This window comes from Eutrigla gurnardus (assembly GCF_963514095.1).
Source record: "Eutrigla gurnardus genome assembly, chromosome: 2".
Lineage (NCBI taxonomy): Eukaryota > Metazoa > Chordata > Actinopteri > Perciformes > Triglidae > Eutrigla > Eutrigla gurnardus.
In genome coordinates, this window is record NC_139916.1 from 11315365 (window position 1) to 11333430 (window position 18066).

The 18066-nt window shown below is 39.9% G+C and overlaps 2 protein-coding genes across 2 annotated transcripts; one reads left to right on the forward strand and one right to left on the reverse strand.

Moving 5' to 3' along the window:
• Positions 1-502: 502 nt before the first annotated feature.
• rtf2 (replication termination factor 2) lies at positions 503-16333 on the forward strand. The gene is made up of 9 exons (XM_084022694.1): positions 503-645; positions 1104-1198; positions 1336-1429; positions 1567-1706; positions 1991-2069; positions 12420-12530; positions 12782-12836; positions 14617-14688; positions 15267-16333. Exons 1-9 carry the CDS (start codon positions 577-579, stop codon positions 15461-15463), a joined length of 912 nt encoding a protein of 303 aa, XP_083878820.1. The 5' UTR covers positions 503-576; the 3' UTR covers positions 15464-16333.
• gcnt7 (glucosaminyl (N-acetyl) transferase family member 7) lies at positions 3549-9668 on the reverse strand. Its single transcript, XM_084029432.1, has 5 exons — positions 8920-9668; positions 7188-7431; positions 5978-6719; positions 4762-4857; positions 3549-4225 (listed from the first exon to the last, which is right to left on the reverse strand). Exons 2-5 carry the CDS (start codon positions 7383-7385, stop codon positions 3984-3986), a joined length of 1278 nt encoding a protein of 425 aa, XP_083885558.1. The 5' UTR covers positions 7386-7431; positions 8920-9668; the 3' UTR covers positions 3549-3983.
• Positions 16334-18066: the final 1733 nt, after the last annotated feature.

An 18066-nucleotide genomic window follows, 5' to 3' on the forward strand; every position in this document is an offset into this window, starting at 1 on the left:
CTAATGTCACTTACTAGTCCTAGGTTTAATGGCTGACTGAAAAACATCTAATAGATGGATGGGCACTAAATGAGTGAAGTCATCAGTGTGAATTTTATTAATGTCTACCTGTATGGCTACAGTTTAGAAATTTAACATAATTATAGAAAAGCAATGACATTGAATAATCAGAAGTTATTTTTGTAGTTGCTAAGGGAGTACGCTGATATGACCATCTTTCCACATTCTTCTTTTAAAATGAAACACTTTCATATTGTTATTCTAGTTTTTATTGCATCTAGTACAATTCTAAATTGATTCCCATTCCTCTGGCAGCTCTAATGTTGCTGCTGGATCAGAAACCGATACACTGAAATAAGGGGTGATGCTTCCACACTGTGGCTAACGCTACAAATTGCATCTGAAGTTTTTGCTTATTCGGACCGCTAGAGGGCGACATCAAAATAAATCTGCACATCCCGCGAGCTTTACAGATCTCTCGTTGTTTGTTTACAACCTGGGTACTTCCTGCCTGTGACGAGTTTTGTACACAGTAAGCTAACTCGGTGATTCAACTCCTACAAAGTAGCTTTCAAGATGGGATGCGATGGTGGCACGATTCCTAAAAGACACGAGCTGGTGAAAGGTCCCAAAAAAGTCGAGAAGGTGCGTTGTGCCTATTTATTCTTTCTTTTCGAGTTCATGACGGCTAGCGATGTTGTCGTATGATGGTAATAACGTTAGCTAGGTGGCTAACAGAGAGACGTTCTCCTATTATTAGCTTATGGCTATTCGGCCAATATAAAACAGAGTGGTAAATTCAGTTATTTTAGGTAAGTTATATACTTAACATATAATATCTAAAGATATTAGCCGGTCCCTGGATTTATCTGCTGAGGCGTTGTGATGTGTTAAACGGAAGTTGGCTAACTGTTCGACAGCTAGCTAGCGAACGTTATTATTTAAAATAGAATAGTTAACGTTACGCTAATGATTATAAGTGTATTTGTAGTGGCCTAAAGCCGAAGGTTATTAACTGCTTTTCTGTGTCTGTCTGTGTGTGTGTGTGTGTGTGTGTGTGTTTTTGTGTTTCCACGTTTTTATACACTTGCTCTTGTGTCCAGGTTGATAAAAATGCAGAGTTGGCTGCCAAATGGAAATACTGTGCCTTGAGCCAGGAAAAACTCAGACGCCCCATTGTCTCCTGTGATCTGGGAAGGTAAGAGTTGGAGCGAACGTATTGTGTGTTCATGCATCAAACTAATGAGCTTGTCATGACCAGTTAGCCCTTGTCCATCTAGCTGTCCCTTTTTGGGCACACTTTATCCTAAAGGTCTGGTCCATGATATGTTTCAGGCTCTTCAACAAAGATGCTATCATTGAATATCTTCTGGATAAAACTGCTGAGAGACCCAATGTTGAGACTGTAACTCACATCCGTGGGATCAAGGTATGTTGACACTGAAGTTTATGACACCCCAAGTCAGAGCTATTGTTTGTGGTTGGGGGGTGTTGACACTTGTGTGTACTTGTATTGATATCATATTTTGATTGTATTGTATGTTTATCCACCTACTCCCTCTGCAGGATATAAAAGAACTGAACTTGACTGATAACCCTGAGTGGGAGGGAGAGAGAAGAACTACCAAGGGAGACAGATATGAGGACATCCACTGCGGCATGTTCATTTGCCCTGTTGTTGGTTTGGAGATGAATGGCAAGCACAGGTAACAAACAACAACAGCTTCCACGACTTAAGAATAATAATAAAAAAAAGGGATGTTATTTATTGTGCCAAGCACGATACATCCAGTATAATCAAAAAAGGTTCTATTTTTGATTAAAAGAACAATTTTGCGCATTCCAGGTGACTATAGTTTAGTATGTATCTACTCATCAGGTGATATTTTCTATCAAACAATGTAATAAGAATGCACCTCCTATACTTGTGTTGACAGTTCATTTTATGCAGGAAATGGTACATAATATAACCCAATCTGTCCATTTTCAGGTTCTGTTATCTGCAGACCTGTGGCTGTGTCTTTTCTGATAGGGCCCTGAAGGAGGTCAAGACAGACATCTGCCACAAGGTAAGCAATATTTCATTGTTATTTCCCCCCAGTCACTCTATTCCAACTTTTGTTGATAGGACAATGGTTTGCAAACTCTGATTTTTACTTCCTCTAAACCTCCCATTTACTGATGTCCCAATGTTTGGCAGCCATTCTGCTTCTTTGATTCACACACAGAGATCTCTAGCTATGAATGCTTGGTAAATAAGCAGCATTGTTATCGATGTAGATAACACACCAGCAGTCTGGCATTGGCATGTTGCTCAGATGGATAAGAATGTGTGGAAGTGTTGTGTTTCCCACGGGAGGCCTGGATATCATATAAATTGTGCCAGCTAGCCAGAACATTTTGACAATAAAAGTCAAGTTTGCACCCTTTACAATTTCCCCAAATATTTTTGTTTGCACTATTTAAGGTGTTTGGAAGACTGGAAACACTAACAATTGTCAAAATGTTAAGGAGCAGTACAACATAAGTGTACATATACCTGGGGAAACAGTCCGACCACAAAGGCAGGCTATTAGCAAAAACCCATAAAACGTATTCAAATTTTTGTTGCTGTTTGTAAACACACCATTCAAAATGTGCCCCTCCTCTCTGGTTCAATGAGTGAGCGGGGGGGGAGTGAGAGAGCAGTGGTAGTTGAGCAAGCTGGAGATGGACTGTCATTAGTGAATCAGAAGAATAAAACATTATTTTTGTTTCATGACTTTTACATTCTAAAGCACAAATAAACACACCCACAGCTCCTCAAAAATCATGCGGGATGGTGCAGGTTTTTGAATTAGTGCAGCCCAAGACACGCTTCATCCTGTTGTGTGTCGGGCCTGCAAGTTTTATGAGCATCAGTACGCCGAGGGGCGTGACAAAGCCACATGTTTGACCTGGGAATGAAAATAGGAAGAAATTCATCACGATCATGTTTAATGCACACTAGCGCCCGCCCAATGTGGTGATTTTGAGTTATTCCCTACCATTGCCTGAAAGAAACTACATATTTTATTTTCCTTATTTATGTGCATCTGTTTCATTTCAGCTCATTGTGAATTGTTTATTAGTTCCGCTCCTCTTCTGGGTTTCACTGAGGGCGGAGCTTAGCACTCGTGTGTTTGAGAGAGAAAAAACAATCAGCAGTCCCTTTTAACTTGTTGCACTCGCTACCAGTATTAGCTAATTTATTGTGTATAAAATGGCTTCAGATAGTGGGAATGACCTTATACCCCTCCAGTATGAGCTGTCAGTTCAAGCGCAGCATACACATGTTGTGAGGGTTGTAATCTACTGTCTCACCATCTGATTAATGCAGGCTTAAATAGTAGGAAATACTGCGCCCTTGACCAGATGTTTGTTGGTCAAGTGTCTATCTCCATTCTGCTGCCTCTAGATAGCAATTTGCCAACAATGCGAGTGACCACACCTCATGACAGTTGCTGGGTGTGAAACTGGACCCTTTGTCTTGTTTTTAAAAGGGAAGAAGGGAGGTTTTTTTTTTCAAGTTTTTTTTATTAGACAATAGTTTGACAAACAAGTGTTTTTTTTTAAATATTAAATAAAATAATATGAAATTCAAATTCAGTTCTTTATTCAATACATTGTGTAGTTGTCTAAACTGGTAAATCATGCACATGTATACTTTGCATTGTATTCACTGTACTTTTACTTTAACTGCATTGCTTTACTGGCAAGTTCTGTTGGTCCACACTGTTTCCTGATTATCAAAAAGAACCAGAAATGAGTCATTAATTATATAAATACACAATTGCATCTGTGAACATTAGCCGTGTTACAGAGGAAGTGGTCTCTGCGGCCTCCAGCCATTCTCGGTTGAGTTTTTTTCCTGCCCACATTTTTGACATTCACAGCCACTGAATGAGTGCAAATAATCTGAACTGCATGCAGCCCGACTTTTGTTGAGGATACCAACAGCAATTTCATGCTCCAGCAGGGCTGTTGAAGTAGCTGCTGCTTGAGTTGCTTTGTGTGGCCAGCAGCCATGATGGCTCTATGGAAACAGTTGCCTGGTTCAACACCTTGTCCCTGTGCCACTGCTCCAGGCAGTCCAGGGCCTCAGGAAAGGTATTGCTCTCAAACTTATTGGCAAACATGCTGTTCCTGTTGAGGATCCATGGCAGGTCCTCCACTCCATAGATACAGATGTCCCGTACGTAATGCCCTGGAACACAACAGCAACAGTTTTAGTCTTGTACTCATATATTCGATATTAGGTCTGAGTCTGTTTGGACACTCGTTTTATGGTTACGTAAAAATCCAACTATTTTTAAAAATCTTTTTAAAGGATTGTTTAGAACACAGACTAAACTTACTGAAGATTACGTCATATTGGATAAATCCTCCTATCTGTGACGTTATCGTCTTTTGTTGAGTCAGACTTGTGTTGCCTAAGCATGTAATTTTCCTGTAATCCTCTCTGGAGCCAAAAAAACAAATATAAGAGGAGGTGTAAGCAGCAGACACTGTTAATGTCATAGGAAGGAGAAAGAGTATGATGCAGGTTTATGTTATGGAAACGTTATTAATTAGTGCACGTTTATGTGAGCAGCATTGATTTTTGACCGCAAATTTACAAATTTGATAATTTGTTTGTAAATCGCACAAGACTAGTAGAGTTTAACCTAGACTGTAGATGTGGCACAGTAATGAATCAATAACATGGTTCCTCATTGATATACTTTCACTTCTGTACTGTACCTTTGCAGCCGTTGTGCGTTCTTCCCTCTTGATCCCTCCACTTGATTGCCCGGATCTCTCCTTCCCAACCTCCATCTATGTGGCTGCCTGGAGCATCTTCAAACACATAACCAGAAAGAAAATAATTGGAATTGTGTTACTTAACTGAAGTATAGGAACTGAGTGTGAGACAGGCCTGCATGCTTCCCATAGAAAAGCTTAGGTAAACGGCTTATCGGAGGTGGGGAAGTTTGTTTGCTCGCCAGTAAGCCAGCAACTGTTTCACTTCATAAACACTTCCTAAACTTGTCGTTGTGCAGCTTCTGAGTTTGAGTTATTTATTTATCCACATTTATAGTTAACCATCCTATCTCTAATTCGAGCAGAGCCACTTCCTGAGTGTCTCTATTGGAAGCATCCAAACATAAAGCCAAATGAGGATCATATAACCAAATCATTTCCTTAAGAATATCAATCTATCAAGCCTTATTTTCACACCAGCCTTAAATTCTCTCTCTCTCTCTCTCTCTCTCTCTCTCTCTCTCTCTCTCTCTCTCTCTCTCTCTCTCTCTCTCTCTCTCAGCCTGTGCCCCTGTTTCTTAAGATAAACTCTCTCTTGCATTTTATTGATTTCCCTAAGGGGAAACAAGCCCATTGCATTTCAACCACGCTCTTTAGTAGCACCTGGGGTCTAAACCAGATCATGTCTTTGATCAGTCAGCTCGTTGGTGAAGACTGCAGGATTTCTTAATAACTAACAGGCTTGTGTTGCAACAAAGGGTGCGTAAAATGTAGGGAACGATTGACCTCCTGAGACAATATTGTCAATGATCGATAAAGATATTAATAATGAGTATTAATGTTAATATAATCATATTTTCCAACTTTCCAGTAACTTGTCTAACCTGACATCAACAGAAAAATGTTCCCGTGTACAAAAAGTGCTATTTTGCCTTCTAAAACAGAGCAGGTCTTTTTCCATTACCCTGATATTGCTTTCGATCACCCAATTCATGCAAATATGAAATCCTGCCATTCAAAGCTCGGTCAATGAGCCTTGAAAATGTAGGGAGCAAATATGCTGTTTGACTTTGTTGCATTGATTGTGTTCCTGTCTCCAACATCCGCTTTTGTTTAAACATCATAATCGTGCTAGTTAATAATTAATAGTTTTATTCTAGGATTTGTCCAACACAACGTCTCACCCACGTGGGTCCATTTGAAATCGGCAGTTTACCTTTGATGTGGTTGAGTGTCACCCAGTAGTGCTCGTCTGGACTGAACGTGTCTTTGGACCACTCCAGGAGGTCCTGGGCTATCGGGCTTTTCAGAGCAAATTCGACAAAATCCCTTGTGAGAGCATAGTAGGCTGTACCAAAATAAACTTGGAGATTGTGCGGAGGAGGACCTTTCTTCAGTCCCAACCCTTCCAGAGCTACATGGGAGCCCCTTATCTCCCTGTGCTGGAGCTGTGTCCTGTGTCTCATAGACACCGGCTGCTTGACCCCAGGCGTCATGTTTCTGTCCCTCCACTCTTTGCTCTGCATGTACCGCACCAGCTCCAGGTTACTCTTGACGGGGAAATCCTGTCCACACAGATTCACCACCTTCCTCCAGCCAATGCTCGACTTTGCCAGATCCGCCATGCAGTTAAAATCTGCCTGCAGGCGGGAAAACCCAGCGTATGTCACTGTCTCGCTGCGGCTGGAGAGGAAGGTATTTTTAAAGCAGCTGACCAGCTTCAGTACCGCCGCCTGGTACTCCAGTGAAGCCTTATTATCGACATGAATGCAGTAGACATTTTGGGGCATGTAAATCGCCCGCAGCAGGCGCACAAACAGCTCCAGTTCCTTGTGAACGGTCACAATGAATGCTAAAGGGTAGTTCTCCTCCTCACGACTTAGAGGTCTTGTGATGAAGTGTAGGTCTCGGGTCAGATTGGAACACTGCGTCTGACGATTGAGAATGTAGCTTTCCACCTATAGACAGAGAACAGATGAATTAACATCATGCCTGTCATCAAAGCCAAGCCCCTTAGGATAGCAGCAGGCCATCATATGATGCCATGCGCCCAAAAAAATACTTGAATCAACTTTCCAGTGCAACTACTTGAATAGCTGTTATTTAAAATCACGAGGTGCAAAATGTTGCCAATTGCACTAATAGCCGAATCCGAGTTCTTTTCCATCCTGTGTTCATGTGAAGCGTGAGAACGAGGTTGGACCGGCGAGTAGGCGGTGTTACAGGAAACGTTACTGTGCTTGTTCTATTTGGCCTGTGGATGTGGGACATCGCTTGACAATCTGGGTACATTTATGCTAGTGAGTCAAACTTGTTTCACTTCATTTGCTACTGAGCAAATAAACAGCTTCACTTGTAATAAACAAAAAAAAAAATAGGATCTTTACCCACGTTTCTCAGTACTTAAGTATTATGTATCAAGATACCTGGCAGTCACGGCGGTACCACTCCACTCCTTCCTCTAGTAAAGCTTTACATTCAGTGGAGAATGGCCTGCAACTTGGAGGCTGCAGCGGCTTGGGCTCTGTTGGAATCCTGGTCCTCATGTAAATCACTGAACAGATAATGACACTCATCCCCAGGCACAACAGGAAGCTGCATTTTGTCCCCTCAAACTGGCGCATAATAGCCCCGCTTCACCGTATCCAAACAGCACCACCACGGATAAAACTGCACAAAAAACAGACAGATTATACAGGTTATTTGCAGTAGAGTCTTGGAACCCCGGGGGATATTAAATAGGGTTAAATATGTGGGTTAGTGCTAATTGAGGAAACCAGTTTTTAGATCAAGAAATGTCGTTTAGCGTACATAATGTGTTCTATTAATAACTGATACATGATATGTGAAGCATAACTGACAAACCATTGTGCCTGGTTTGTCTTTCTGAAATGTATATAGGTTCTTCATTTAGTGAGTATTTCAATTCGTGCGAGTATTATGCATTGAAACTGATGGTCAAATGATAGTTGGATAGAAAAGGTATTACTTATAACTTTGATAAGCAGTTATCCAATGAAAATAACAGACAACGTCTGGTTAAAGTGTAATTTCTTTTGTGAATACATATTTTGCAGACAAGAAAATATCTTGAGATACAAGCATTGGTGAACGGGAATGGCTAAAGATTGTTATTTTATAGATTCAAACAACACTTTGATATTAAATTTCATTCAGTGAAAAAACAATTGACAATTCATGTTCAGTAATGATGAAAGCTTTAATTGAAACATGCTATAGAGACTCACTGATGAACCTTTGGCAGACCATCTGACAACTCAGGAATTCTTCAGGAGCACAAGGTACAGCAGATAGCAATAAGTAAACAAACAAGGTTTTTTTGTGAGATTTAAAGATAGGGTTCAGACTGACTGGACATTAGTTGAGAGAAAAGCAGCACCTCGGTAATAAGTGTGATACCCTGCAGGCTATCCGTTTGTCACATAAAACACTATTCCTAAGAACCTCAAATGCTACTTAATAGTATTTTGATATAGAGATATAGAGGCACAAAAAGCCAGTTTCCACCCATGAGGCCAGAACAGAACAGTTACTAAAACAAACTTTGGGTAATGGCAGCTGCCCAGGGGTTGCATGAGTATATATTGTTATAAAGTTGTTGTTGTTGTTCTCAAAATTCTGCACTTTTGAATAGTTAAGTGAAACATATGCTACAACTGAAATGTTGCCATCAACCAGAGAGCTGTTGAGGCTCTTCTCCATGCAGAATACGCTTTCTTGAGCAGACGAGGGACTGTGGAGTATTCAGAGAGGAGAGCGATGTCTCTGAGGACATTTCCTAATCCCATGTCGGCGCAGTGTCCTCATTTGAGTCCCCTTGCTGTTCTTGAAAACAACAACCAAAGATACCCTCGGCCACACAGCATGGAAATAAGGAATAGCTGGTTTCCTGAATGTTTGTACTTGTTGTTTTGTTTTACGTTGTTTAAGATACTAATCATTTCATATTTTGTAACAATTATTGACAGCTTATATTTTCAACTTGTATTTTATTTTTGTAGATCAAACAATTAAAGATATCAATGCGACACACACATACACACACACACACACACACACACACACACACACACACAAAGAGGCAGATACGCTATGTAAAGACAGAATGCCAAAGACGGGGCAAGGTGAGCCAGTTACCTTGGAGGCAGGTCAGTCTGTGGTCCGTACGGTGGCGAAGTAAAACATTAGACATCAGCGCTCGTCCTGATCGTTGATGCATTCACAGCTACTCCAAGCTTGTTACAACAATCCACCCAGAGTCCTCTGGAGAGCACAAGTCATTTCCATTGTCAGCTGCAGGAGTAGTAGTTTCTGTCATACGTTTGACCTCAACTCTATTGACCAAGGACTGTTCCCTAAAGAGAGTAGAAGAGTGTTCTCTGAGCCTGTGACACTGACTGAGTGAGACAGACTGCTTTGAGGTTGTTTTTTTTTGTTCCTCCTCCTGTTGTATTCATAGCTGACTAAGTCGCTCCCCCCACATCCCCACGAGACAGGTCCGTCCTTGCCTGGTTACCAGTAGCGGCACCCATGCATACACGCCTGACGCACCTCACACCTCCTGCACACACACGTTATCTCTAACAGTTTTTCCATTCTCCTCCCACATACAGTTTTCTGCTCACGGGGGTGTAGCATCCTTGTTTTTTCTTGCTTTCCATCGCAGGTTGATCTTTTTTTCTCTCTCTTCAGTTCCAGTTCATCTGCCCAGATGGAGGCGCACACAATGTCTCGCCACAGTGTCTCTCTGCCGAGCGCCGTCTCTCTCTATCTCTCTCTCTCTCTCTCTCTCGTTCACCTGCTTAAATGCTGAAGTGAGATTCCTGTTGACGTGTTGCTCGCTCACTTGATGATACGGTTCTCGGCTCGCTGTGGTGGCCTGTTTCGTTTGTGGTAATGGCAGAGTGACTGACTTCAGAGCAGCACCCGCACGGTTTGTTTGCTGCTTGGTCAGCTTCTGAGATTATCCCTCTTGTGTTGAACAGAGCACATGGCCGGAGTTCACGCCCACTGAGCCCACATTACAGCAACACAATGGATCCCCTGCTGGTTACTCAGGGGTTTAATATTTGTGTTTATGTGGGTGTGTGTTCCCTTTCACTTTGAACGTGGTCACGCTGCTTATGTTAGGACTTTTCAGTGATATAAAAGATGACAAATTGTTTCCTAGTGGGTTTCATACCAAAGTGCCTCTGCTATGTTCCTTTTCTGTCAACAATTTACAAGCCGTTTTGGATTAATCAAATACAGAAGCATATCTAGCGTTTTAGTGCTGAATTAACATGCAAACGGGAAGCTACTGTAAGTCAGTTAGGTCTGCAACGAACACATTTATTTATTTAGTTAATCAATGTACTTTATTGCCATGGTTTCAGTTTATTTTTAAAGGGGAAAACTCAATTATAAATTCCAATGTTATTTTCAGGGCTTGAACATAAGATCCTTTCTCTCACACTTCAGTTTTGGCAGTTTCTGGATTCGTTGTTCATGCATACTCATATTTTTCGACTGCTGCAGTCCATAGGAATAACGTATGTTGTTTGCAAATGTAAGCCCCCAGGATGCAGGTAAAGCACTGCAGTGGCGGGGTGATTAGCTGAGCTATATGCCACTTGGGTGGATAGAGGGACACGGGGGATGGGAATCAAGAATGAGCTTCCATTGAGAATTCTTCCAAGTTGTCTGATTCCTTGGAACATGCATGCACAATGAATAACGGCATACGCACAGCGTATCACGTTTCAGGTCTTTTGGGACTGAAGCCATGCTGGAGAGAGAAAAACGTGCTTAAAACCTTAAAGGGACGCACCCTATTTTTCCGTTATTTTAATGCTACGCTGTGAACAACAAATCTGAAATCAGCAGAAGGGAAACTAGGTAGTGTCAGCGGTTAGCCAGCGCCTTAATAACGGAATTAACAGCTAATGTTAATGTTACATTTTTTCAATATTATGATGCATAGAAGCTCTATTAAGTAACTTAAATAAATACAATTGTTTGGAGGAGAAGTTATCACGATATAAAATAGATAATAGAGATAATTATGACCTATTATAGTAATACCAACTCTAAGCAGCTTATAATACATGACGAAGCTACTGTCAAAATTTCAATCTATTCAAAATCAAGTATTTAGATAGAAATACTATAATTTATTTCCTAATCTTTGGAATTATCTGTTTTTTATGCAAATAACCACGGCAGGCTTTATCAAACTTTTTTGGGTAAAAAATATGTATTGAACGTTGAATGGTGTGTAAAATAAAAACATTTGAGATGTTATTATTGATTTCACACTTTGTAAGTGCATAGACAATGGCACACTGAAAAAAGTGGATTTCAGCACCCGGTTAAGATGTCCAATAATATGGTCGGGTCTAGATGTGAAACCTAGATTTACAAAACTCAAAATGTTTTGCCAATCTAGCTAAGCACCCAATAATATACTGGTCCATTAATGCAGATTTAACATTACACAGTTGTATTTTTGTCAGTAGAATAGACAACATTGTCAAAATGTTTGAAATAGTTAGGGTATCCCTATATGTCTTTAACGACGTGTGTCCGTCTGACTGAGTCTGAGAATTTGCCTGCCTGAAAGTTTGTTTTAATAAACCAAATGCAGCCTGCATGCAAAGTGAAGAGGGAGGTCATGTGACAGGGTGATGTTTTGGATATTTATCTTTCATATTTGTGTTCAGCCTGATTTTGCGTATGAAAATAGGTTGATTCATTTTACTATCTGCCATTTCGTTCTACATATTCTTGCCTCAGGTGCCTCACAAACCCTTTTTAAAGGTTTTCATCAAGCATGAGAGCCAAAGCATTGCTTTGCAAGTCAAAATAAGACTTCACTTCTGTATCTATCGCACGCCTGAACCTTGTTAAACGCTGGGTTTATATACCATCTTTGATGGTATGAGCTTATGTGCTTCAGAGAGGCTTGCACTTTACTGGCACACGCTGTAAATCAGGGGTCCTCCCCCATCTGTAACCTATCGCCCACTTCTGATTGTTAAACAATGTAATGTTCCTAACTGAATAAGCGAAATAACATGACGTATAAGGAGAATAAATGAAATGTGTTATTCCATTGTCGGCTATAATGACCAAACTAAAGTATGAATTCAGGGTGCATATTTCCACATGCTTTGGAACCGTAACAGGTGCCATGCTGTCTCCCACATTTTTTTTTTTAATTTGTAAATCACCATTCACATTTTTATTTCTTATTTATTCTAAACATTAGGCAGTCCCTCTGTGGCCTGCTGGATGAATTTACCATTATTACATTATTAGACAGTCTTACAAAGATAATTTTGTTCTCAAAAATATGAACTCCAGAATTGGAACCATGTTTCACCCAATGTTTTAAGATATTGATGTGTTCTGATGTGGTAAATTTGAAATCAACACCATGATATTCTCCAATATCATTGCATTATCACAAAATATATAACCAATGTATGCATAATCATGTGTAAAAGGGTCAAATTAATGTTCATTACAATCAGCTTTGTTCCATTGTTGTACATCTTCTTCAAACACAAACATAGTGCGTACTTCAATCTTCATTCATTTGTTTGATTTCTCAGTCAGTCAGTCTCTCTGACCACCCTGTCATGTTTGTGTTTCAGTGTGGCGACTCATTTAAATACGAGGACCTCATTGTGCTCAATGGCACCAAGGAGGAGGGAGAGAAGCTGAGGGAGAAGATGGAAGAGAGGCGGAGCAAAGCCAAAACTAAGGTGGGTTTTAATGTTTACAGAATAATGGCTAATCTACAATGATGATGTGATAGAGTACGTTGTTGTCTGGGCTGAAGAAACTTATAAAATACTTCATTGCATTCTGTTTTTAAAAGTAGATTATTTGTGTTCGATAGAAAAAAATGAATCATTTTTGTTAACTGATGTATCCAATCATACATACTGTTATATAATATATATATATACATATATATATATATGAAGTTTAAAGTTTCCCCTCCTGTTTTTAGAAATCAAAGAAGAGCAAAGCAGCAGGAACAGTGTCCACGCCATCGGAACCAAAAGGTTTGTGTAAAAGTGGGTAGAGGAATCACACGTCATGTTGACACAGATCTCTATTTCCATAAACAAAACCAAGCGGCGAACAAAACCTTTAATTCCTCATTAGGATAATGTTTTCTTTAAATGTGCTGTCGTGGAGTCAGCCTTGTTTTTCAAACATTTAAGTTACCCACAAAATCTCCGTAATTACCTTTTTGTATTAACTATTTAGATGGAAAAACACAATAGTGTTGGCTTATACGTGCAGAATGTCACACCATCATGTGCTATGAAACTTAAGACGTGGTTGATGTAAATAAGTTGCCCAAAGCCCTCAGATGAGTCACATGGTCCCACTGAAAATGTGTGGGATTTGTCTCTTCTGTTCTTTTCCTGCAGGTTAATGTTCGTTTGGGTGTTTTCATGAAGGCGTGCATAAAATGCTCTTTGTTTCAGGCACTATAATGCACTGGTGTCACCAGCAGAAAACCTACTTTTTGTACTCCCATGAACAATGTCCCCATTACACAACGTCTTCTGTTTTGTGTGATGTTGCAGTGAAACGTCAGACGTGATCTACTCTGGTCATATTTCATAGGCTCACTTATTAATTTACTGACACTTCTTACATTTTAAGCTTATTACAGGGTTCCTGGGAGTCAGGATATATTTAAAAAAAGTATATTTTGTTTATCATGTTTAAAATGTATTTGCCATTTATCAAAATGCAATATTTCCCACGCTGTACTTTTCTTTACCGTGTTATTTCCCACAAAGGCGACATGTTTTTACCGTTCGTTATAGGTCATCGAAATTCAGCTCTTAGTCAGTGAAAGTCTGGGAATTTGACATTTGACTTCAAGCCGGAGTGTGGGTGCAGTGACAGAAGGCTTAGGGTGCTTTCACACCCGTAGTTCGGTTCATTTGGTCTCGACCAAGGGGAAAAAAATACACATTGTTGTGTTTTAGTTCTGGTCCGGTTACTGTCCACACTCACTTTTTTTATTTTTTTAAACAAGCAAACAGTAAACATGCGGTTCTACAGACCGACAAATAACATCGTCAGGACCCAAATTGTGTTGACTGACACAAGAATATGCAGCACAACGCTTGTGTTATGTATACATTGCCATGCATGTGTGTTGCCATGGTTACTAATTCATATTTAGACCTGCAATTTGATTGTTCGGTAGACACCAGCCCAAGCGAACAGTAATAACCATTAAAGTGGACCGGAATTTATTTTTAACTGAACAAAAGAGGTTAGGTGTGATGGCAGTTTGGAATCTTTTTGTGTAATGTGTGTTACTCCTATCACTATTTGTATTTTCGTTCTTGTGTCTTGGGAATAAGTACATGCAAATCCTGTAAGTGTTGATACTGGAACAGGTACTATGTTTTTACAGTTTTGCATTCTTTTTATTCATCTTGGATCAGAGACCTCCAGTGTTCTGTGTCCTTAGGAGAACATTGGTTTGGTTTCCTGTTTAGTTCTCCAGAAGAGACCAGGCCTCTCACCTCAAGTGAACAGGATGTTTTTCTGAAGAACACCATGTTTCTATGCGTTTCTCAGATCAAAAGATTTCAGTGTAACAGTAAAAAAAACAAAAAAAACAAGCCGCAGGTGCTGCTTTTCTCTTCCTCCTTGTGTAAAGCTTATTTTAGATTGTAAAGGTTTACTATCAGATGAAACTTTGATTATTCCAAACTTTTATTTCCATGTAGAAACATAGGCTCCAGTTAATGAAAAAAATCACATTCATTGTCTTTATCAAAAATGTCTGACTCTTGTTTCTTCCTGCAGAAGACACACAATCTCCACAAGTTGACCCGACAGGAAGCTCACTAGAAAACGGTGATGAAAGCAGCCAGTCAGGTAGCTAACCACACGTTTTCTTTGATACATTCAGACAAACAAGCTCTGAATGTAGCACTTGAAGCTGCTACATTCAAAGCTTTATCGTTGATTGAGAGATTGCGTCCCCATGGCTCCACAACATGGTGACAGCTGAGCCGGCGGCCAGCAGCTAACAGCACCAACAGTCCAAATTACGGCAACAGTACCTGTGTTTGAATGTCACTACATGACAGCGAACACAGAAGAGGAGGAGAAGTTTGACTTCATTCTCTGCTCAGGATGCCTTAACTTCGCTATGGTTTACATAGCAAATATTTGCTTGCTGCTATTAGATGTAAATGTATTGCTCATTTACCCAGCAGGCCTGTTGTTCTTAGCGTTTTCCAGTCATGTGTTCAGCGAATATACACCTCTCCAGTAAGATAATTGGATGATAGAACAAAATGAACATAAACATTATTATTTAACTGTATCAGAACAGAAGAGAGACTGTTTTTTTTTTTTAAATATGATTTCTACTTCTTTGCCTCATTTTTCTTCTTATCTTCATCCTTGCTGTTTTGTTTACCACGTTATTTACCATTTTCCCCACCTAGATGTGGCCGGACCCTCCGGATCCTCCAGCTCCTCGAAGGGCATCGATTCTACAACATCCTCCGCCGCCAAAAGGTCCTTTCAGGAAATGAAAGAGAAGTCGGAGGTCTTCAAATCCCTGTTCACCACCCACAGCTCTGCCAAGCGCACTAAAGATCAGACATCCAACTGGGTCACCCACACCCCGTATCACTTTTAGTAAACTATCACAGTGAACATCACCATTTTTAGATTTCTCCAGATATCCCCACCCATTACTGATTAAAAAAAACAGTTCTCCAACAAACACATTACTCACATGACCTTTAACAATGCTGTTTCCCGTCTTGTCTCTTGGGTCCCCCAGTAGCTCCGTGTTTACAACTAGTGAACATCTTTAATGACTCCCCAAGCTGTCCTGATTCTTTGTTTTGTAGCTTTCCTCCCCCATGTATTCCTCAGCATCTCACTGTTCTCAGTCACAGGTGTTCTGGGAATTCATGTCAGGGTGACACTATCATCTCTGTCACTCTGCTGTCTCCTAGTGGACAGAGTGCTGTTTTTTTCTTTTTTATCTCTACATGGTTGGAAATGTGGTGTCAGACTCTTAAAGCAGCAGCTTGGCCACACTTTGTTATATATTGATATATTTCCCACGTAGCGGAGAACATTCCTTGTATCCATTACATTAGTTATTTGTTTTCTTGAGAAGTTGTTAAAATTAGATTGACAACGTGAAGACAGTTTAAAGCATCGTGCTTATTTATAGAAGCTTCTGACACGAGTCGAAAGGAAAGCGGGCACACAGCAAGAGACAAACATAAGAAGCTCTAATGTAACAAAATAAGGTGCTTTCAACTGTCTGTTTTTCTCTTTTTTCAAAGACATTGGCATGAAAATTGAAAAACGGCTTGCAGCTTCCAGTTTAATAGCAAAATGTAGTGAAATTGAAGCTGATTTTTGGCCCACATCTTCATCCAGGTTGCTTTTTTTAATGGGTTCTTCCTGTTTGCAATTAGACCATCATTTTTATCTTTCTTCTGTTTGCATGTAACGAGCAAATACCAAAATAAATTTCTATTCAGTCCTATCAAGGTGATTTGTTTGTTTGTATTGCACAGCAAGATTGCCTGTAAAAGGAAGCCTGCTCACACAAAGCTCTAAGTGCATGGAAGAGCAGTAATCACCTTTTGATGACAGCAGCAACAACTCCCTGCTGTGCCCTTCAAGGGAAACTTCACACCACAAACATCTGTAACTACAGCAAAAAAAGGGCAAAAACTAAGTAAAAGTAATGCATTTAAGATGTTACTTGAGCTCTGCGGTAATGTGAGCATGCGGCCACTAGGCGGCAGCAGAGTCGTCTTTATGACACCCTTTGATTTACAGACTGAATTGTGGTCGCAGGGTGAAAAAAAAAAGAACTAACAAAAGGGAGTCTGGCTGCTTCTAATTAACGTAAGTTACACCATAAATAATCCAGTCATTGTGGTTAAAATTTAAATAAACAGTGCGTCCCCTTGTCTTCATCCAGCAGCAGTCTGACATGTTTTTTACTCGTTTGTTGTTGATTTATGTCTTTCTGCGAAAGTTGGATCATTAGGTTTACTAAGAACTAATTAATCGATAATAGGTTGTTTTCTTTTCTTTTCAAATTGACTTCTTGTTAGTAACCATGCTACCTATTTACCTTTGAGCAGCAGCAAACACAGCTTCATCTTCTCGCGGCCCTTTTGGTTTGTTTGATATATTTCAGTAGCGTTTAATGGCTTTATGTGGCATCAAAAATCCATTTTTTGACCTGAGTGGAAATTAAAAACGATACATTTACTCAGCCATAGCGAATATGATCAAGAAGATAGAATACATAATTATGGGATTTCCATGTGTTGAACGCATATCTGACCGTTTTCACACAAAAATATGCTGAATTTCTAATAAATTGCCATGGCATTTATATAGTATGCTTGTTCAATATTTATTTCATTATGACAATATATAACAAACATTTACAGTTGAAAACCATAGCCCTAAAGGTATAAATAGTTTGTATGTAGTTAAATAGTGCGATTAGATTTCTTTTCCTTCCGGGATATAAAATAATTCGCACAGCTGTGTTTTTCAATGAAGGCATAATAGATTCACATTGCAAATAGTAATTAAAATATTCTTTTTTTTTTTTGTGTAGAACTGTGGACGTTTATTATAGGCCCGAGACACGCATGTGGTCGTCTCCATTATATGATCTAATTGTTTGACCCCGTATTGTTGGATGAGGCTTTATTTCGTGGCAGGTGTCCGGGCTGCGGATCAGAAGGGAAGATTCGTATAAGCTACATTCTCAACCACATAGCGGAGACACTTTGATCTGATCAGTAGTTTAAGCCAAAGTATTCGGGAGATCAGATAACGAGAGCCGTTTTAGGCCTTAAAAAGCTTCAGTGGCTTTTTGAAAGCAGATTCTTTCGGTCAGCCTGGGGCGATGTGGCTTTGGGGGGGTGGAATTACCTCATCTTGTAATTTCCCCGCGTCTTGTTTTCACCTTTCCTTACACTTTAGCCTCTGTGACATTGTTTCTTTTTTTCTCTCAACAATAGCAGGTAATTATGGAATCATAAATAACTATCTATGTTACAGGCCCCATCCTGTAAACCCGAACACTTTAAAAAAAAAGGAGAATTTTCAAACAGTTTGCGCGCTCTTTTGTCTCACCTTAATCCGATTTAATACACATCGTTATATGAAACTATCAAACTGGAGGGGGTTTCACCCAGGAACAGTTAGATGGATTGTTTTGATTCATCCCCACTCAGGTGTATCGCA